This window comes from Gracilinanus agilis, chromosome 2, assembly GCF_016433145.1.
Source record: "Gracilinanus agilis isolate LMUSP501 chromosome 2, AgileGrace, whole genome shotgun sequence".
Lineage (NCBI taxonomy): Eukaryota > Metazoa > Chordata > Mammalia > Didelphimorphia > Didelphidae > Gracilinanus > Gracilinanus agilis.
The window spans coordinates 234,349,505-234,368,241 of NC_058131.1; the positions used below are offsets into that span (position 1 = coordinate 234,349,505).

General features: G+C 37.0%; 1 protein-coding gene across 1 annotated transcript in view; it reads left to right on the plus strand.

Annotated features, from left to right (window-relative positions):
• The window catches only part of DTNB (dystrobrevin beta), a 332,957-nt gene that overhangs the window by 47,295 nt on the left and 266,925 nt on the right, over positions 1–18,737 (plus strand). The window contains exon 3 of the mRNA XM_044663758.1: positions 13,523–13,603. Within this exon, the coding sequence (XP_044519693.1) occupies positions 13,523–13,603 (81 nt within the window). The remainder of the gene's footprint in view (positions 1–13,522; positions 13,604–18,737) is intronic.

Consider the following 18,737-nt stretch of genomic DNA (forward strand, 5'->3'; position numbering starts at 1 on the left):
TTGTAGACAACCTATGGTAGGATTTTGGTTTCTGAGCCACTCTGCTATTTGCTTCCGTTTTATGAGTGAGTTCATCCCGTTCACATTCAGAGTTACAATTGTTAGTTGTGTATTCACTGACATTTTTTGTATCCTCCCCTAGACCCACTCCTTCTTATTGCACTATTTTCTTTTACACCAGTGGTTTGCTTTCAGCCAGTATCCCTTATCCCCTCCCTTGATTGTCTTCCCTTTCTGTCCCCTCCCTTGTTGTTCCCTTATTTTTGTTTTTTTAAAGACCGAATGAATTCCCTCCCCCTTCTTCTTCCCTCCCTTTTTGGCCTCCCCACTCCCCTGCTCCCTTTGGTTTATCCCTTCTGACTTTCTCAGTAGGGTTAGATGGAGTTTTTTATCCAGATGGATAATAAAGCTACTCTTCCTTCTCCGGGTTGATTATACTGAGAGTAAGGTTTGATTATTACCTCTTAATGCTCTCTTCCTCTCCTTCTTATGGTAGTATTTATCCCCTCCCCTTCCCATTCCCTCTTTGTGTGTAATAGAATACCTTATTTTTCTTATTTACTCGGATTTTTCTTGGTGTCCCCTACTATTCCCCCCCTCTTTGCCACCCCCCATGTCATCTTAGACCATTTAGTATCCTGTCCTCTCCCTATGAATTATTCTTCTGGTTGCTATAATAGTGAATATTATAATAGTGTATAGAGTTCTCTACAGGGAATTATACATAGCATTTCTCCACCTAGTAATACAGATAATTAGATCTTATTTATGCCCTTAAAGAGTCAAGCTTAAAAGACTATGAGTTTTCTTTCTTTTCCCTCTGTTTCTTATTTACCTTTTCATCATCTTTCTCTTGATATCTGTGGTTGAGTGTCAAACTTTCCAATTAGTCCCAGTCTCTTTTGTGCAAAAACTTGGAATTCTTCAATTTTGTTGAATGCCCATACTTTCCCCTGAAAGTATATGGTTAGTTTCGCTGGGTAGTTGATTCGTGGCTGAAGGCCCAGCTCTCTTGCCTTTCTGAATATTGTATTCCACGCCTTGCGTTCTTTTAGTGTTGAGGCTGCCAGATCCTGTGTGATCCTTATTGGTGCTCCTTGATATTTGAATTGTCTCTTTCTGGCTTCTTGTAAGATTTTTTCTTTGACTCGAAAGCTCTTCAATTTCGCTATTATATTTCTGGGTGTTGACTTTTCTGGGTCCAGTTTAGAGGGTGTTCTATGGATCCTTTCAATGTCTATATTGCCCTCTTGTTGTAGAACTTCAGGGCAATTTTGCTGAATAATTTCTTTGAGTATGGAGTCCATGTTTTTATTAATTTCTGCCTTTTCTGGAATACCAATGATTCTCAAGTTATCTCTTCTAGATCGGTTTTCTTGGTCTGTCACTCTCTCCTTGAGATATTTCATGTTTCCTTCTATTTTATCAGTCTTTTGACTTTGTTTTATTTGTTCTTGTTGTCTTGAGAGATCATTGGTTTCTAAATGTTCGATTCTAGCCTTTAAGGATTGGTTTTCCTTTTCAATCTGGTCATTTTTGGTCTTCAGTTGTCTTGTCTCACTTTCCAATTGCGAAATTCTGCCTTTTAAACTGTTATTTTCTTGCCAGATTTCTTCCATCTTCCTTAGCATTTCATTTTTAAACTCTTCCATAACTTGTGACCAGCTTTCATTTTTTTGGGGAGGTTTGGATTTTTGTTTTCCCTCCTCTGTTGTCTGGATTTTCTCTGTGTAGAAGTTGTCCAGTGTTCCAGAGTTTCTCTTGATGGTCTTTTTCTTCTGGATTTCCTTATTGCTGGCCATTGTTAGCCCCGCCCCTTTTCCGCTTTGTCTTTGCACTCCGGGTCTGCCTGGGCCTTGCAAGCTTGGGGGGGGGGGGGGGCCCTCCGGTCTCCTTGTCCTCAGGGGTCAGGCCTCCTGGTACTCCTGGTAGTTCCCGGTCTGCCCCTCTGCCCGAGGTTCCTTCAGCAGTCTTTGGGGCTGCTTCCACAGCCACGCTCGGGCTGCTTCCACAGCCACGCTCAGGTCTGCACCGGGTCCTCTCTGGAGGTCCAAGCCTGGGCTGGAGATCGTTATTCAAGCCTAGGGCACTGCCTTTGCCTGTGCTGCTGCTCTTAGGGCCCTGCTTTCACCCCCACAGAAGGTAGTGAAAGTCTGTGGGCTGGAGATCTTTATTCGCCCCTGAGGCGATGCCTTCAGTGCTTGGGAAAGGCCGTTTTAGGGGCCTTTGTCCAGGCCGGAGGTGGTGCCTTCACCCACGTGGGCGCTCAGGGAAGGTCCCAGCCACCTGGGGTCCCTCGTCTTGCAGCGCACAGGTACGGGCTCAGGGGCTGCCAGTGATTATCTGGTTGCCCCAGTCCTGTTTACTGGCTTGTGCGGTGTGGGGGGTGGGGGAGGGGCTTCTTCCTCTCGTATTTTAGTGTGAACTGTTTCACCCCTTTAAAGTGTGGAAATGCCCCGATTCTGCGTACCTTCAATGCTGCGCCCTGTTGTGGGGTTCCTTCGTTCCTCTGGACTCGTTTTTATTTCCCCTTGAGGGGTCCTGTGTGGTTCGGTCAGGAGAGATCGAGCAGCTGCTCCTTACTCTGCCGCCATCTTAACCAGAAGTCGAAAATGTATAATTCTAAAACACATATGTGAATAAAAGATAAAAAGATCAGAACAATGAATTGGTCATGCAACTAAAAAAACTAGAAAAAGAAAAAAATGAAAAATCCCCAATTAAACACCAAAATAGAAATCCTGAAAATAAAAGGAGAAATTAACAAAATTGAAAGTAAATGATAAAACTAATAAAACTAGGACCTGGAGCTAGTTATATGAAAGAAAATGGATAAATCCTTGGTTAATTCAATTTTTTTTTTAAATTTTTAAGCCCTTAACTTCTGTGTATTGACTTATAGGTGGAAGATTGGTAAGGGTAGGCAATGGGGGTCAAGTGACTTGCCCAGGGTCACACAGCTGGGAAGTGGCTGAGGCCGGATTTGAACCTAGGACCTCCTGTCTCTAGGCCTGGCTCTCAATCCACTGAGCTACCCAGCTGCCCCGGTTAATTCAATTTTAAAAAAAGAAAGAACAAAACCAAATTACCATTTCAAAAATGAAAAGGATAACTACACCATCAATAAAGATACAATTAAAGTAATTATTAGGAGCTAGATGCCTATAAAATTGACAATCTAAATGAAATCAATGAATATTTATAGAAATGCAAATAACCCAGATTAACAGAAGAAGAAATAGTATACTCAAATATCCTTATCTTGGAAAAAGAAATTGGGCAAGCCATAAGGAGCAAATGGATTAATAAGTTAATTCTACCAAACATTTATGGAACAATTTTAGAACCATATAAACTATTTGAAATAATGGGTAAAGAAGGAGTCCTATCAAATTACTTCTATGACATAAATATATATTTTTAAACTCTTACCTTCCATCTTTGAATCATTGTTGTGTATTGGTTCCAAGGCAGAAGAGTTGTAAGGAGAAGTCACTGAGGATTAAGTGATTTGCTCAAGGTTACATAGCTAGGAAATGTCTGAAGGCAGATCTGTACCCAAGACCTCCTGGCTCTCAATCCACTGAGCAAAGTAGTTGTCCCCAACAAATATGGTTTTGACATCTAAACCAGAGAGAACTGAAATAGAGGAGGAAAACGATGAACCAATTTCCCTAATAAGTACTGATGCAAAAATTTCAAATAAAATACAAGCAGGGAGATTATAACAATATACATATATTATAAATAGGTGGGATTTCTACCATAAATGCAAGCCTGATTCAATATTAGGAAAACTATAAGCATAATAAATTATATCAATAACAAAACCAACAAAAATCATCCATCAATAGATGCAAAAATAACTTTTGCCAAAATACAATACCCATTCCTGTTAAAAACACTAAAAAAAAAGAATCAGTGGGTCTTTTAATAAAATGATACATGGTATCTATCTAAAATCAAGAGCAAGCATTATCTATAATGGGGATAAATTTGAAGTTTTCTCAGTAAGGTCAAGGATGAATCAAGATGCACATTATCATCATTGCTATTCAGTATTGTACTAGAAATGCTAGCTATAGCAATGACAAGAAAAAGACAGAATAAGAATAGCAATGGGGAAACAAAACTATTACTCTTTATAGATAATATGATGTTATACTTAGAGAACATTAGTTGAAGCAATCAACAGTTTTAACAAAGTTGCAGGATGTGAAATAAACCTACATAAATCATCAGTATTATTGATCAACAAGTGGAAGAGAAAGAAAGAGAAATTCTATTTAAAGTAGCTGCAGACAATGTTAAAGTACTTGGGGAGTCTACCTGCCAAGACAAATCCAAGAATTTTATGAGCACACTCAAAAAACATTTTTCACACAAATAAAGTCATCTACACAATTGGAGAAGTATTCATTGCTTAAAAGTAGGCCGAACAAATATAATAAAAATGACAGTTTAACTGAGATTAATTTACTTATGTGTCATACCAAGAATTATTTTATAGAATTATAAAAAATAGTAATAAAATAATAAACAAATCTAGAAGATCAAAAAATCAAGAGTATCAAGAAAATTAATTTTTAAAATGCAAAGGAAGGCAGCCTAGCAGTACCATTTTTCAAACTATATTACAAAGCAGTCTGGTACCGGCTAACAAATGGAGTGGTAGATCAGTGAAATAGACTAAGTATACCATATGCAGTAGTAAGTTATCATAATAATCTAGTGCTTGATAAATACAAAGATTCAAAGTAAAAATTCACCATTTGACAAAAATTGCTAGGAAAACTAGAAAGCATTTTGGCAGAAACAAGGCATAGACTAAAATCTCATACCATATATTAAAGTTCAAATGTGTAAGTGATTTAGACATAAAGGGTGGTATTGTAAGTAAATAAGGCACATGTCAGATCTATGGAAAAGGGAAGAATTTATGATCATATAAGAAATATAAAATTTCAACATTTTTGAAGAAATAAAATCAGTACAACTAAAATCAGAAGGAGAACAGGAAACTGGGAGAAAATATTCATAGCACACTCCTCTAATAAAGGTCTCATTTCTTAAATATTTAAAATAGAGTCAAATTTATAAGAATTTGACTCATTCTCTAATTAATAAATGGTCAAGGGATATGAACAGGCAGTTCTCAGAAGAAATCAAAACTGTCAATAGTCATGTGAAAAATGTTCTAAATCACTATTGGTTAGGGAAATGCAAATTAAAACAACTCTGAGGTGCCACCTCTCACCTTACAGATTGGCTAATGTGACAGAAAATGAAAATGAAAAATGTTGCAGGGTATGTGGAAAAATAGCTATACTTATACACTATTGGTAGAGTCATGAACTAGTCCAGCTGTTCTGAAGAACAATTTGGAACTACACCCACAGGACTCTAAAACTATGTCTGCCCTGTGATCCAGCAATTCCACTACTAGGTCTGACTCCCAAAGAGATCAAAGAAAAAGGGAGAGGATCTGTTTGTACAAAATATTTATAGCAGATCTTTTTTTGTGTTGGCAAAGAATCAGAAATTGAGGGGATGCTCATAAATTGGAGAATGAACAAGTTGTAGTATATGGTTGTGAAGGAATTCTATTGTGCTTTAAGAAATTATGAGCAGGATGCTTTCAGAAAAAACCTTGATGGACTTCTATGAACTGATGTAAAGTCAAGTGAGCAGAAAAAGGTGAATGTTGCACGCAGGAACCGTGATATTACATGATGATCAATTATGAAAGACTTGGTACTCTCCTCAAGACAACAGTCCAAAACAGTTCCAAAGGACCCATGATAAACAATGCTATCCACTTCCAGAGAGAACACTAATGTACCCTGAATGCAGATTGAAACACAGTTTTTTCACTTTCCTTCTTTTTCTTTTTCTTCTTTTTTTTTAGGGGTGGGTGGAACATGACTGATACGGAAATATATTTTGTATGACTTCACATATATAATTGATATATTGCTTGCTTTCATAATCAGTTGGGGTGGAGTTGGAGGGTTGGAGAGAATTTGGAACTCAAAAATTTTAAAATGTTAAAAATTAAGACAAAACAAAACAAAAAAGCTTGGCATCTGATTTTGGATGAAGGAAAATGAAGAGTTGAGGAAGACTTCAGGGTTCTGAATCTGGGTACCTAGAAGAATATTGGTACTTTTGACACTAATTAGGAAGTTTGGAAGAGATAGGGGTGAATTTGAGGGAAAGATGTATTCTGAATTGAATTTAAGATGTCTATGGGTCATTTAGAAATGTCCATTGGCAACTAGTGGTGTGGGACTCGAGATTAGAGTTGGATATATAGACTTAAAAGTTGTCTGAATAGAAATGAAAAGGAAACCGATGGGATGTAAAGCACCAAAAGAGAAAATAGAGACAATAGGCCTAAGACAGTCCTTAAACTACATCCTCAGGAGGAGGGAAATAGGTGACCCTTCAAAGAAGACGGAACCAGGTATGAGAAAATGTCGTACATTCCAGGAGAAAAGAAGTTATTAATGAAGTAAAAATATTGTAGAGAAATAAAGAGCCAGAAAGACCTGAATAGACTTCCTAGCCATGTGACTCCAGTTAAGTAATTTAACCCCTGTTTGCCTCAGTTTCCTCATCTAGTAATTAGGGACAGTAATAACACCCACTTGCCATAATTGTGAGAATCCAATGAGATAATAATTGTAAAGTACTTTATACAGTCCTTGGCATATAGTAAGCATTGTATAAATGTTAATAATAATGGGCAGCTAGGTCAGTGATGGTGAACCTATGGCACAAGTGCTAGAGATGGCACACAGAGCTCTCTCTATGAGCACACGCCAGAGTTGGTTACTAGAAAGACAGAGGGACTCCAGTGGAGCTGCTCCCCTCCCCCTTTCTACCATGCCTGATGACATTTTTTCATATCCCCACCCCTCTGCTCAGCAACCCAATGGGAGCACACAGAGAGTAAGGTGGGCAGCTGACAAGCATCAGAGCTGGAGGGGAGCAGAGCGCTTGGGTCACTCTCCTCCCCCTCTCTACACTTAATGAAGACATTCCTCACTTCACCCGCTCCTATGCCCAATAGCCCAATGGGAGCATTTCCTTCCTCCCCTGTGTGGGGTAAGGGGGAGTGGGGCACTTGTATGGGATGGGGTGAGAGCGGGGCTTGGCACCCCATCTCTAAAAGGTTCCCCATCACTGATCTAGGTGGTACAGTAGCTAGAGTGGCAGAATTGAAGTCAGGAAGAAAATCTTGTCTCAGACACTTGATAACTATGTGACGCTAGGCAAGCTATTCAACCTTGTTTGCTTCGGTTTCTCATCTGTAAAATGAGAAGGAAATGGCAAACCATCTCAGTATCTTTGCTAGGAAAACCCCAAAAGGGGGTCAGGAAGGGTTGACCATGACTGAAATGACTGAATAATCAAAATTAATAATAATAATGTAATATTATGATATAACAATAATAATAATTTTAAAATCACTAGTATAGTATTAGCTGCTTATAGAAAGGGATTTTCCCCCTTTCTTTATATCCTCAGTACTTAGTATAATACCAGGTACTTAATGAGTACTTAATAAATGTTTATCAATTAATTATCACTTTAGGTATTGTAGTACAGTGGAAAGAATGTTAGATTTGGAGTCAAGATTCCTGGGTTCAGATCCATGTCCTATCATCTTGGGCAAGTGGAATGGCCTGCCTTAGGAGGTAGTGATCTTGTTTGAGGGTAAGCCAAGTAAAGGCTATTTGACTATTGTTCTGGTATATTGAGTGAGGATCCTTTTTTCAATATAGATTGAACTAGATGGATTCCAATTCTCAAATTCTGTGATTCCATGATGTCACTTAACATCTTTGTGCCCCTGGTTTCTCATAAAATGAAAGGTTTGGAATAGACGATTTAAGGTCTTTAGCATTGTTCTTGACATATAGAAGGTGTTTAGTGAATGTTTGTTGAATGAGTCCAACTGAAAATCTATTAAGATGGATGAATATCATTGATAAGAGGCATCAAATCAAAATGGTTAACTGGGTGGCTCAGTGGATTGAGAGCTAAACCTAGAGTAGGAGGTCTTGGGTTCAAATCTGGCCTCAGATACTTCCCGGCTGTGTGACCCTGGGCAAGTTACTTGACCCCCATTGCCTCGCTCTTATCACTCTTCTGCCTTGGAACCAATACACAATATTGATTCTAAGATGGAAGGTAAGGCTTAAAAAAAATGCATCAAATCTACTTCTTGCCAAAGATTTGGGGTTGGGTCCTTTTTATTCCAACAAAGGCAATGAATTGCAGTGGATCGAGAACTGTCCTTAGAAGAAGAAAGATCTGGGTTCAAGTTCTGCTTCTAACATCCAGGTAGTACAACCCTGGTCAAGTACTTAACCCCACAGTACTTCAAACCTCTCTCAAAGATTCTCTAATTATATAGCATGTGCTGATCTGTATTGGGAGAAGGAGTGTTTCACTCAGAGTTCCTTATACCAATGAGTAAAAAATTTTTTTAAGGAAATTATTTCTTCTGGTAAAGAAAAATAAATTTTCATATCATGGTTATATTTATAATTGACATGTATAGCATTATAATCTTTTAAGTGTTTCACTTTTTATACTGCTGTAGATTTATAATGTAGCTTTTATTGGATAAAACATTTCTCATTATGTAGGCCATTTCATATAGTAGTAAAAAATGGAGACTCCGAGGTATGAATGGGTGATGTAGATGAGCCTGACTTTGAATAAGTAGGAACTTCTTGTTGAAGTAGAAATGACAGGATGCTGGTGAAAAAGCGATCTGACATTCTGCCTTAGAGTTTGTTATAAACAAGGAAGGAAATGTTAGACTTAGAAGCCTAGATTTGGGAAGAGGAGATCTTAAGGATTTCCTTTGATGGCTAGGATCCTATGGTGTAAAATTCTGTAGTGCAGTTTGGCACTTGAGGAATGGGGAAATGCTTCCAAGAACAAAATTCTGAGAACATGAACAAAAATCAAACTGGCAGCAAGATTCTTCCAACTTAGCGCAGCTGGTCCTCAGACAATAGATATGGCTCAGACATAGAGTTTTTTTGATTTGGTAGAATCCTGTAGTTTTCCATTCTGCCAAGATTACCTTGGAAATACAAATGTGTCTAAAGATAAAGTTGTTGATGCCCAAGAACCTCACCAATCAACTTAGATTTTTAAAAAGGACTTATATAATAATAAATGGAACACAAGATTTACAAGTACCTGAGGATGAATTATATTCATAACAGCATAGTTATCTGAGAGGTATGTTAGGAGTATTAAAGCTTAGAGAAGACTGCAGCTAGTGATGAATGTGAAGGCCAATTTAAGAAAAAAAAAATTTAAGTTTGAGGAAATCAGAAGGTTACTGAAGGAAATGAACTACTGCTCCACGTGAGTGAGAGGATGATAATGTTTGATGGAGGAAATCCTTGAACTCTTTTTATTTTCTCTTTTCTCTCATAAGGAAAAATGATTAGGAATTATACCTTGGACATAATTAACCAAGAATTGAAATTCAATGTAAGGGAGGAGATGTTAAGAGAGTATTTACAAAGGTCAGCAACCTTTTTGGCTGTGAGAGCCATAAACAACTGCAGAAGGAGGAGGATAGAGGCGGAAGGCACTGGAATATGGGGCGGGGGCTGAAGGGCCCCCTGGGGCATATCCTGGGGCTCTGCCCAGACTGGCAGGTCAGGAGGTGGAGCCAGATATGGCTGGAGAGTCATACATTGCTGACCCCTGATTTAGCAGTTCTCAATGAGTTAATCACTAGGCCCAGACATCCTCCATCCAAGACATCTGAAAGAATGTTGTGGATATGATTACTGAGTTGGTCAGTAATCTTTTTATTTTTTATTTTTTTTTAAACCCTTAACTTCTGTGTATTGGCTGCTAGGTAGAAGAGTGGTAAGGGTTGGCAATGGGGGTTAAGTGACTTGCCCAGGGTCACACAGCTGGGAAGTGGCTGAGGCCGGATTTGAACCTAGGACCTCCTGTCTCTAGGCCTGGCTCTCAATCCACTGAACTACCCAGCTGCTCCCTGGTCAGTAATCTTTGAAAAATATTGGAGAATATGACAGTGTTATAGTATAGGAGATAGACATATATTTTCCTAATTTTCACAAAGGAAAAGATAGATTTTTTTCAGACTAACGGCTGGTGGGTATAATTTTTATTTTTTTCAAAGAGAAATTTCTTTTTCAATTTGACTTGTGAATTCCAGTTCTCGATACAATATCTGGCACAAACTAAGGTTAATAAGTACTTATTGATTTGATTTTTAGTCAATGTAGAGAGTTTCTGTTGAGAAACATCCTATTACTTGGCTTATTAGCATGGTTTATGCGTTTTATAGTCCTAGAGAGTTGTCTGGAGTTCAGAGGTTAAATAACTCTGAATTATAGTGACAGTATATGTCAGAAGCAGGACCTGAACCCAGATTTTACTGTGACTGAGACTGACTGTCTACAATGTTGTGTTGCTATGAAAAAATTTAGAATGCATTATTGAAGATAGTTATGTGAGTATTGAGTACCTATTTCGTGATATGTTAGATTCACCTGACTCATTTAAGATGTTTTGCAGATTTTATAGTTTTTTAAAAAGAAAGTGAAATGGTGATAACTAAAAGCTAGTATAAATCATACTTAGATAGCAAATTAATCACCATTGAAAAAAAGGATTGTTCTAACCCTTTATGGGCTCAGCAGAGCAGATTCCTTGTTGGGGAAATGTAAGCTTCTTTTGAGTTCTCTAAAGTTTAAATCAGGCATTGTAACATAGGAGATATGACATGTCAGTTTCTATTATTCATACATAAATTTCTAAAGGCAGCATTCATTAATCATTGCAAATAAAGATGAGCTGGATTAGTAAGGATTCCTGGGACAAATCTATAAGGAAACATAGGATTCCAAGTAAACTGAACTTTAGGAAGGTGATTGTTTTATTTATCAAGTAATTGAAACAGATACTGGAAAAATAAGCTACCATTTATTCGTATAGATCATAAGATAGCTATAGAAAAATAAAAACCATTTTCTATGAGGAATAAGATAAATTTTAATAATGCCTTAAATATAAAGTAATAATAACTTTCAATCCTTAGCTCTTCACAGATATGTATTTGATTATGCCTGTACAAACATGAGCTTTAATTGTGAGAAGTTTGCCCATCACTAGAAATGGAGATGTGGAACAAAGTGGATAAAATAGAAATTTTTTTAGGAAAACATTTCATTGATTTTTTTTCTATATTTGCAGTGTGCTCTGTTTAAGACTTATACTTTAATGGCCTAAAGAATTAGACTATTTTGCTTTGGAAAGTTTCAACTAGAACCAATCAGGTTTAACATGATATTTTAACATGATATTTCAGTGTTCTTCGGTTTAACCTTTAACATGATATTTCAATGTTCTTTGGTTCTCGTGATCATATTTTAATACTTTATGTATCTGTGCAGATTATATAATCTCTTTATAGTTGAATATGATCTTCTGAGATTGCCATTCCCTGTCCCTCTCCCCCGATAGAATATAAACCTAGTTCTGCTAGACTTCAAACCCAGCACTCTAACATAATGCCATGCCATCTTGATATTTGTGTTTTAGAAAAGTGTTTTTATTAAAATGTAATTTTAGATATTTAGACTATTAGTATTTATCTATTTGTGAATTATTTGTTGCTCAGGGAAATTTGCTTAATTTTTCAAATTGCATCGATTTAAGTCATTATAAAAATGTTGATTTTTGTTGCTCTTTGAGAAAATACCAATTTGCAAACAAATGTGGATAAAATAAATTAGTGTTGTTCAAATACAAGGCAGAGAGTAGAGATTTCAAGGGAACCATGTAAGGGGAAAAACCAGTTCTGAGCTGGATAATGTTTTGATTCTTGTTAGTAGTGTAAATTCTTCATAAAAATGGATCGAGCCAATGTCTTCTCTTAATACATGATGTAATTTCTGTATTAAAAAGAAGACACTGACCTGGTAGGAGGAAAAACAAACACAGATATGCAACATTACATAAGGTCATTAGAGATTTTTGAAACAATGTTCTTTATGAGATAGAAAAGGAAAAGTCCTTCTGAAAGGTTCTAAGAATAGTTTCTGGTAGTATTTGAATAGGGTTCTAAAGACCGAGTAAGAATTGAGCAATTGAAGAGAGGCCATTCTAGGTTTTAAGTACCTACTATGTACAAGGCATTGTGCTGAAATGGTGTGAGCAATTCAGTTTAGCCACACATGTTCATTAATTACCCTACTCTATATGTAAGACTGGAACAGCTAGGTAATACAGTATAGAGTGCTGGACCTGGAGTCAGAAACACTCATCTTTCCTGAGTTCAAATCTGGCCTCAGACACTTACTTGCTTTGTGACCCTGGGCAAGTCACTAAACCTTGTTTGCCTCAGTTTCTTCATTTGTAAAATGAATTTGAGAAGAAAATGGTAAACCAGTCCATTATCTTTTCCAAGATAATCCCAAATGGGATCACAAAGAGTAGGACACAATTGAAAAATGACTGAAGAACAACATAATAAGCATACAATAAAACAGGAAAAAAGGAAATAGTTCTTTCCCCAATGGAGAAGTGGTGATCTGTAGGGTAATCTCTGGAAAGAGCACTCAGACATAAGTAGAGGAGTTACTCTTAACAAAGAGAAGGCTTAAAATATATTCATATGAAATAAAACTGGGAACCAGATTAGAATCAGATTTTGGAGGGCCTTAAGTTATAGGCTATTTCCTTTAAGAAAGAGAACCACTAAAGGTTTTTTAAGTAGAGGAGTAACATGTTCAGATCCTTACATTAGGAAGCTTATTTTGGTGACCAACTAGAGAGTTATGACAGTAGAAAAGAGAGAAAGGTTGATGATTCTATCCATAGGGGAGTAGATGTAAGAAGTACCATGGATTGTAGTACATCAGATGTAAGGTATAAATAATTTAATTTCACAAATACATTGTATACCTACTCTACATAAAGCACCGGGGATACAAAGTAAAAATAAAGAATCTCTGTCCTCAGAGAGCTTATGCATGAAGGAAGCATTAAAGATGATCCCAAGGTTATGAATATGGATTACTGGGAAGATCATGTTCCTACTTTAATAGAAATATGATGTTGAGGAGAAGATCATGAGTTAAAATTGCATATTGAGTATGGAGATTTGGTTAAGATGGAAATGTCTAGGAAAATGTTGGAAATGTGGCTCTCCTACTCCATACTAAGTTATCCATAAACACAGATACAGACACATACACACACAAATATTGATATAATCCATCATTTGCATAGGTGCATCCTCCACCTTCTTAGATCATCCTTGGATCACAGACTTCTAGTTCAATTCTTGTTGAGTACACAAAGCCTTAGTAAGACCTGCTGGATTTTGCCACTTTCTGCTGTACTGTTTGAGAACCCAGGGTTACCTCATGAAGCATTGGAATGGGATTATGTGTTAAAGGATTTGTATATATATTTAATATGTATGTTTTTTTTTGATTGCCAGGTGCTCAGAATTTTGATGTCATCAGACTATCAACATACCGGACAGCTTGCAAACTAAGATTTGTACAAAAAAGATGTAATTGTAAGTTACATCTACTTTTTGATCTTTTGAAATCATGTGTAGCTCTTTTTAATACCTAATATTATGATGTTAAGAAAATTTAATATACTTTATTTATATAGCAATGTTAACTGTGTTATTCCTTATCTTTTATTCATGCATGTTTTGTCTTTTCAATTGAATTATAGTGAACAGCATTATGTTTTGCCCCATAATGAACACAACCATTATTTGTTAGTTGTTGTTTTTTTAATCATATCAGCACATTTTAAATTGTAGGGATGTATTTTTCATGTTTTTTTTTTAATGAGATGAGTTTGCCAGATTTGCTCTGCTTTTAAAACAATTTTTTGATATATTTTGTTATCATTTTCATTTCTTATCACCTTTTATTTCCCAACCTGTCCTACCAGGGAAATTTACCTTATAACATAGAGAAAAAGAAAAGAAAAAAAATTCTGCAAAACTTACCAAACCATAAAAAATTCTGACATATGCATCATTCATCCCCACCTCTGCAAAGAATTGGTGTTGGATGGGGGGAGGCAAGGCTCTGTCCTGGGACCTCTTTTCTTTTCCTTATATATTACCTTACTTAATGATTTCATTAGTTTCTATAGATTCTACTATCATCTCTTTGCAGATGATACCTAGTCTTAGAATCTCCTGAACTCTAGTCCTGCCCCACAAACTACCTTTTGAAACTTTCAAATTGGATGTATTATAGGCATCTCAAACTCAGTGAAGTTAAGAGAATTTATTATTCTTCCCAGTGCTTCCAAAGTGATCTGATCTGGGGTAGAGCCTGATCGCTACCTGCTTGGTCTTGAAAAAGGGTAAAAAATTATGGGTTTACTGAATATGCCAGAGGGTGGTTGCCAAGGAATTGATTCAGTTCCTAATGAAAGACTCAAGTCAGAATGACTTTTATGGTAGTTTATTTACAAATAGGAAGAGAGAGTGAAAGTAAGAGAATCAGAGAGAGGATAGGGGATATCTAACCTAACATGCTAAGTATATTTGCTCTGGCCCCTGGCTCAATCCGGGCAGGGCTAATTAGTCCTCAGCCAGAGGGGCCTCAGCCTTGAGCCAAGGGCCTGGGGATGAATAAAGCAAGGACTTCAGTCATGAAGCCTCTCTTAAGAGGAGAGTCCCTTCAGAATAATCCAGGAAGGAGTCAGTTTTTTCCACTCACCATGTGGTAGTTCAAAGGGAAAGATTTAAGAACAGTCTCACCAAGTCCAAGGTCTCAGTTCCAGTAAGCAGATTCTTCATCAGCCTCCAAATTGAACTCCGAACTCCAAAGAACCAAGAAGTCCCCACAGGAAGTTGTAATTCCCTTTTAAAAATGCTTCTTTTGCATCACTTCCTGTGCATTCTTCCCATTTTTACGTGTACCAATCACAACAAAGGCTTTGCTTAGGGCTGCCCAGGGGGCAGTCAGTCAATTCTGATTTGTCACCCATTCTTTCACACATGGGTCACAGACTCCCCCTCCCCCCCATTGAGAATTAAGTGGGGTGTTTATGCTTTTGGTGATTTAATCTAGAAATAGGCAGGGTAGGATTAATTCCATCTTCACAGTCTGAGCTCTTCAAGTTCCTGTGATCTGCATTTGGGTGCGAATGATAAGCTTCTGGGCTTATTCCATTTAGAGTTCCAGTAGACTGCTTCTGGACTTAGCCATTGTTAGCCAGCTGGAAAGCTCTGCTGGTTCAGAGTGACAGAACTTCATGCTTCCTTCCCTTTGGTCTGGAATCCTGCCCTGTTTTTTCTATTGCAGACTTCATGTGAGGCTGGAAGCTGGAAGTGAGACCCAACCCTGCACTTCATTTCTGAATAGCAAAACTTCTACTTGTTTCTGAACTTGCTTCTTTTAGTATATACACTTCTAACTGGGCAGAGTTACTCTTCTATGCATGCTGGGTCTCTGCCAGTATAAATGCTAATGGCCAAGATGCAGGACCATGAAGAAGGTTGTAGATCAGGTTTGAAACTTTTTGGCTCTTATGGCTTATATACAGGACAAACCTCATCTTTCCTACCTGGACTATGGCATTCCTATCCAGTTTTCTTGCTTCTTAATCATCTAATATTTTAACTGTAGCAGATAGGTAATATAGTGGATACAGTTCTAGACTTGGTGTCAGGAAGACCTGCATTAGAATTTTGCCTCAAATACTTATTAGCTTTGGGCCCTGGCCAAGTCAGTTAACCTCAGTTTGCCTCAGTTTCCTCATCTGTAAAGTAAAGAAGATAATAATAATATCTACCTCCCAGGGTTGTTGTGAGGATTAAATGAGATTATATGTAAAGCATTTAACAAACCTGAAAGTGCTATATAACTGCTGCTATTATTATTATTATTATTATTATTATTATTAGTGCTGATAGTAGTAGGAGTTTGTACGATATAAGGTATTATTTGTTGCCAGCTTTGGGATTTTACAGTTAGTAGAGAGGGGGAAATAAAGTGGAAAAACATAAAGGGAATAGGGTTAGCTTATCCTATAGCCTCAACTGTAGAATCCATAAGATATTCTTATGTCCTAGTGGGCATGGGGGAGCAGGGAGGCTTCTTTTCTAGGGTGACCATCCTATCTAGGAGCATTTAGCCTTTATGGAAAGTCAGCTTTTGGCCTTAGGAATGTGATATTAATGATGAATAAAGGACCATTGAAATATTTTTTAAGAATAGAAGTAGAATATACTTACATACATATGTGTATGGATTTGTATATATATATATAATATATGTACATACATGTTTTTATTGTAATAAAATTGATCTGATAAGTCACTAATAATTTAATGAGTGCTTACCATTTCCAGGCATTGTGCTAAGTCCTGGCAATACAAAAAAGGCAGAAAAGAAAAACAAAGAATAAAAACACAATAGAGCCTGAAGCCTACAGTTTTTACTTTCAAGGAGCATACATTGTATTGGGAAAACATGTAAATAGCAAGGTACATTTCAAGATATATACTGAACATATGAAAACAATCAGAAAGAGGAAGGCATTAGCAGTGGGTCAGAACCAGGTACAGTTAATAAGGCATATATAAATACAGAAGGTGTAGTACTTTTTCAAGGATTCTTTTGTCTTTCAACACTTTCAGCCTATACCACTGCCTAATGATAGCCATTCAGAATAATGAATAACAAGTTTTTCCTTGAGACATTTTTTTCCTTCTCTTGAGTAGCCAAGAAAGTGTAATAAACGAAGAGAAAAGAGCATTTTATCTAAATGTTTCAGTAGTTAGGCTATCTGGAAAGAATAGGACATAGAGATATATATGTAATAAATGTGTCTTTCAGTATTTGTATGAGAAGAGGGACTTTATAAAAGCTTTTCTTTTATCTATAACTGTTTTATAAGACTTCATTTATTCCATTATACATTTAGGGGCCTCATGTAATATTCTGGTACTTTTTTCTTCCCTACTTTCCAAATCAACAAAGCATGTAGTTCATGTGGAATGTGAAAGGAGGGCTATATTTGGGTAGGCAGTTGAAAAGTCTGTAGCATGAAGGTGGAAGAAAACATCAGCAATACAAAACAATATATAACTAAATCACAATCATTCAATATAGACTATTTTGGAATTCTTTCTATTAGAAAACTGTATTTTCTGACTTAATGTGAGGAGTTTCTGTGAGATGTAGAAAAGGCAGGCCCTATTTTATTGTGTGTGTGTGTTTTATACAAGGAAAATGTTGACACTTTGCCGATTGTTGATTTTGAGTAGACCTCTGTTCTGATCTGTTAGTTTTATGCTTTAATGTCATGTTGTATCTTGCAGTGCACATAAGTCAGTAAAGCTGCTTTAGGTTCTTACAGCATACTTTAGATTCATTCATAAATCGGAGTCAATAGCATATTACCTACTAGAAGGAAGGGGAGAAGCTAAGAGCTTTTAAAGAGCAGCTTCCCAAAGAGCATCTTAAACAGAAAACTTCAAACATGCATCAGCTATTTCCAGTTCAATTCAACAAGCATTTATAGTGTCTTCTATGTGCAAGGCAGATTGCTAAGCACTGGAATACAGAGGGAAAAAAGATAGTTCCTGTCCTTTTGGAATTTATATTCTATAAGAAGCATATCTCTAGAAGTATGCAGGATTTATTAATTCATCTATAGACCAAGAAACAATGAAGAACAGTTATTGTGCCCAGCAGGATATGGGTTACTTTTTTTTCTTGCCTTAGGCAATCATTAATTGTATTTTTCTTCTCCTTCTTCCCTCCCCACTTCCACTGTTACTCAGCTTTCCTGCTAGAGAAAAAGTCCCAAGTGTTTGAGCTCTGGCTTTCTCTACTTTCACTTAATTGAGTGGATAAGATTATTGAACAAGATAGAAGCAATGTTCCAGGAAAGAAGTCAGAAGTTTTCAGGGAAAAACTGGGTAGGTGAGTTTTTAACTGATGTCAAGGGGTAAGAGTAAAGAAGTCTATGACTCCTTCCCTGTTCTGACAGGCAGGATTGTTGTAAGACCTGGGCTTGAGAATGCTGTACAGAATACATGCTTCTACTTCCTCTCCTTTTCACTCTCTTATAAACCCTTTGCAGTCTGACTTCATTCAACTGAAACTGTTCTTTTTTAGAGTTATCATTAATCTCTTAATTGCCAAATCTAATGGCATCTCAGTCCCAATCCCCCTTGACCTCTTGGTAGCATTTGATACTATTGACAACTATCTCCTGAATTCTCTTATCTTCTCTAGGCTTTCATAACCTTGCTCTCTTCTTGTTCTGTCAGTTTCACTGCTTTTTCTCTGTTCCCTTTGCAGATTTTTCATCCATATCACCCCAAGGTTCTGTCCTGTATTCTTTTCCCATCTCTTTATTATTTTACTTGGTAACCTCTTTAGCTTCTCTGAGATCTACTATCATCTTTATGCCATTATTTGCCAGATCTATATGTCCAGCCCTTGTGTCTCTGCTGAGCTATAGTTATTCATCTTCCTTTGTCTGCCTCTTGGACATCTCAAACTGAATGTCTCATAGGCATCTCAGGCTCAGCATGTCTAAGACTGAATTCAGTATATTTTCTCCGAATCTATCCTACTTCTGAATTTCCTTGTCACTCTGAAAGCTAGCACCATCCTTCAGTCACTCAGGCCCATAAACTCAATATTTTCTTCAACTTATTA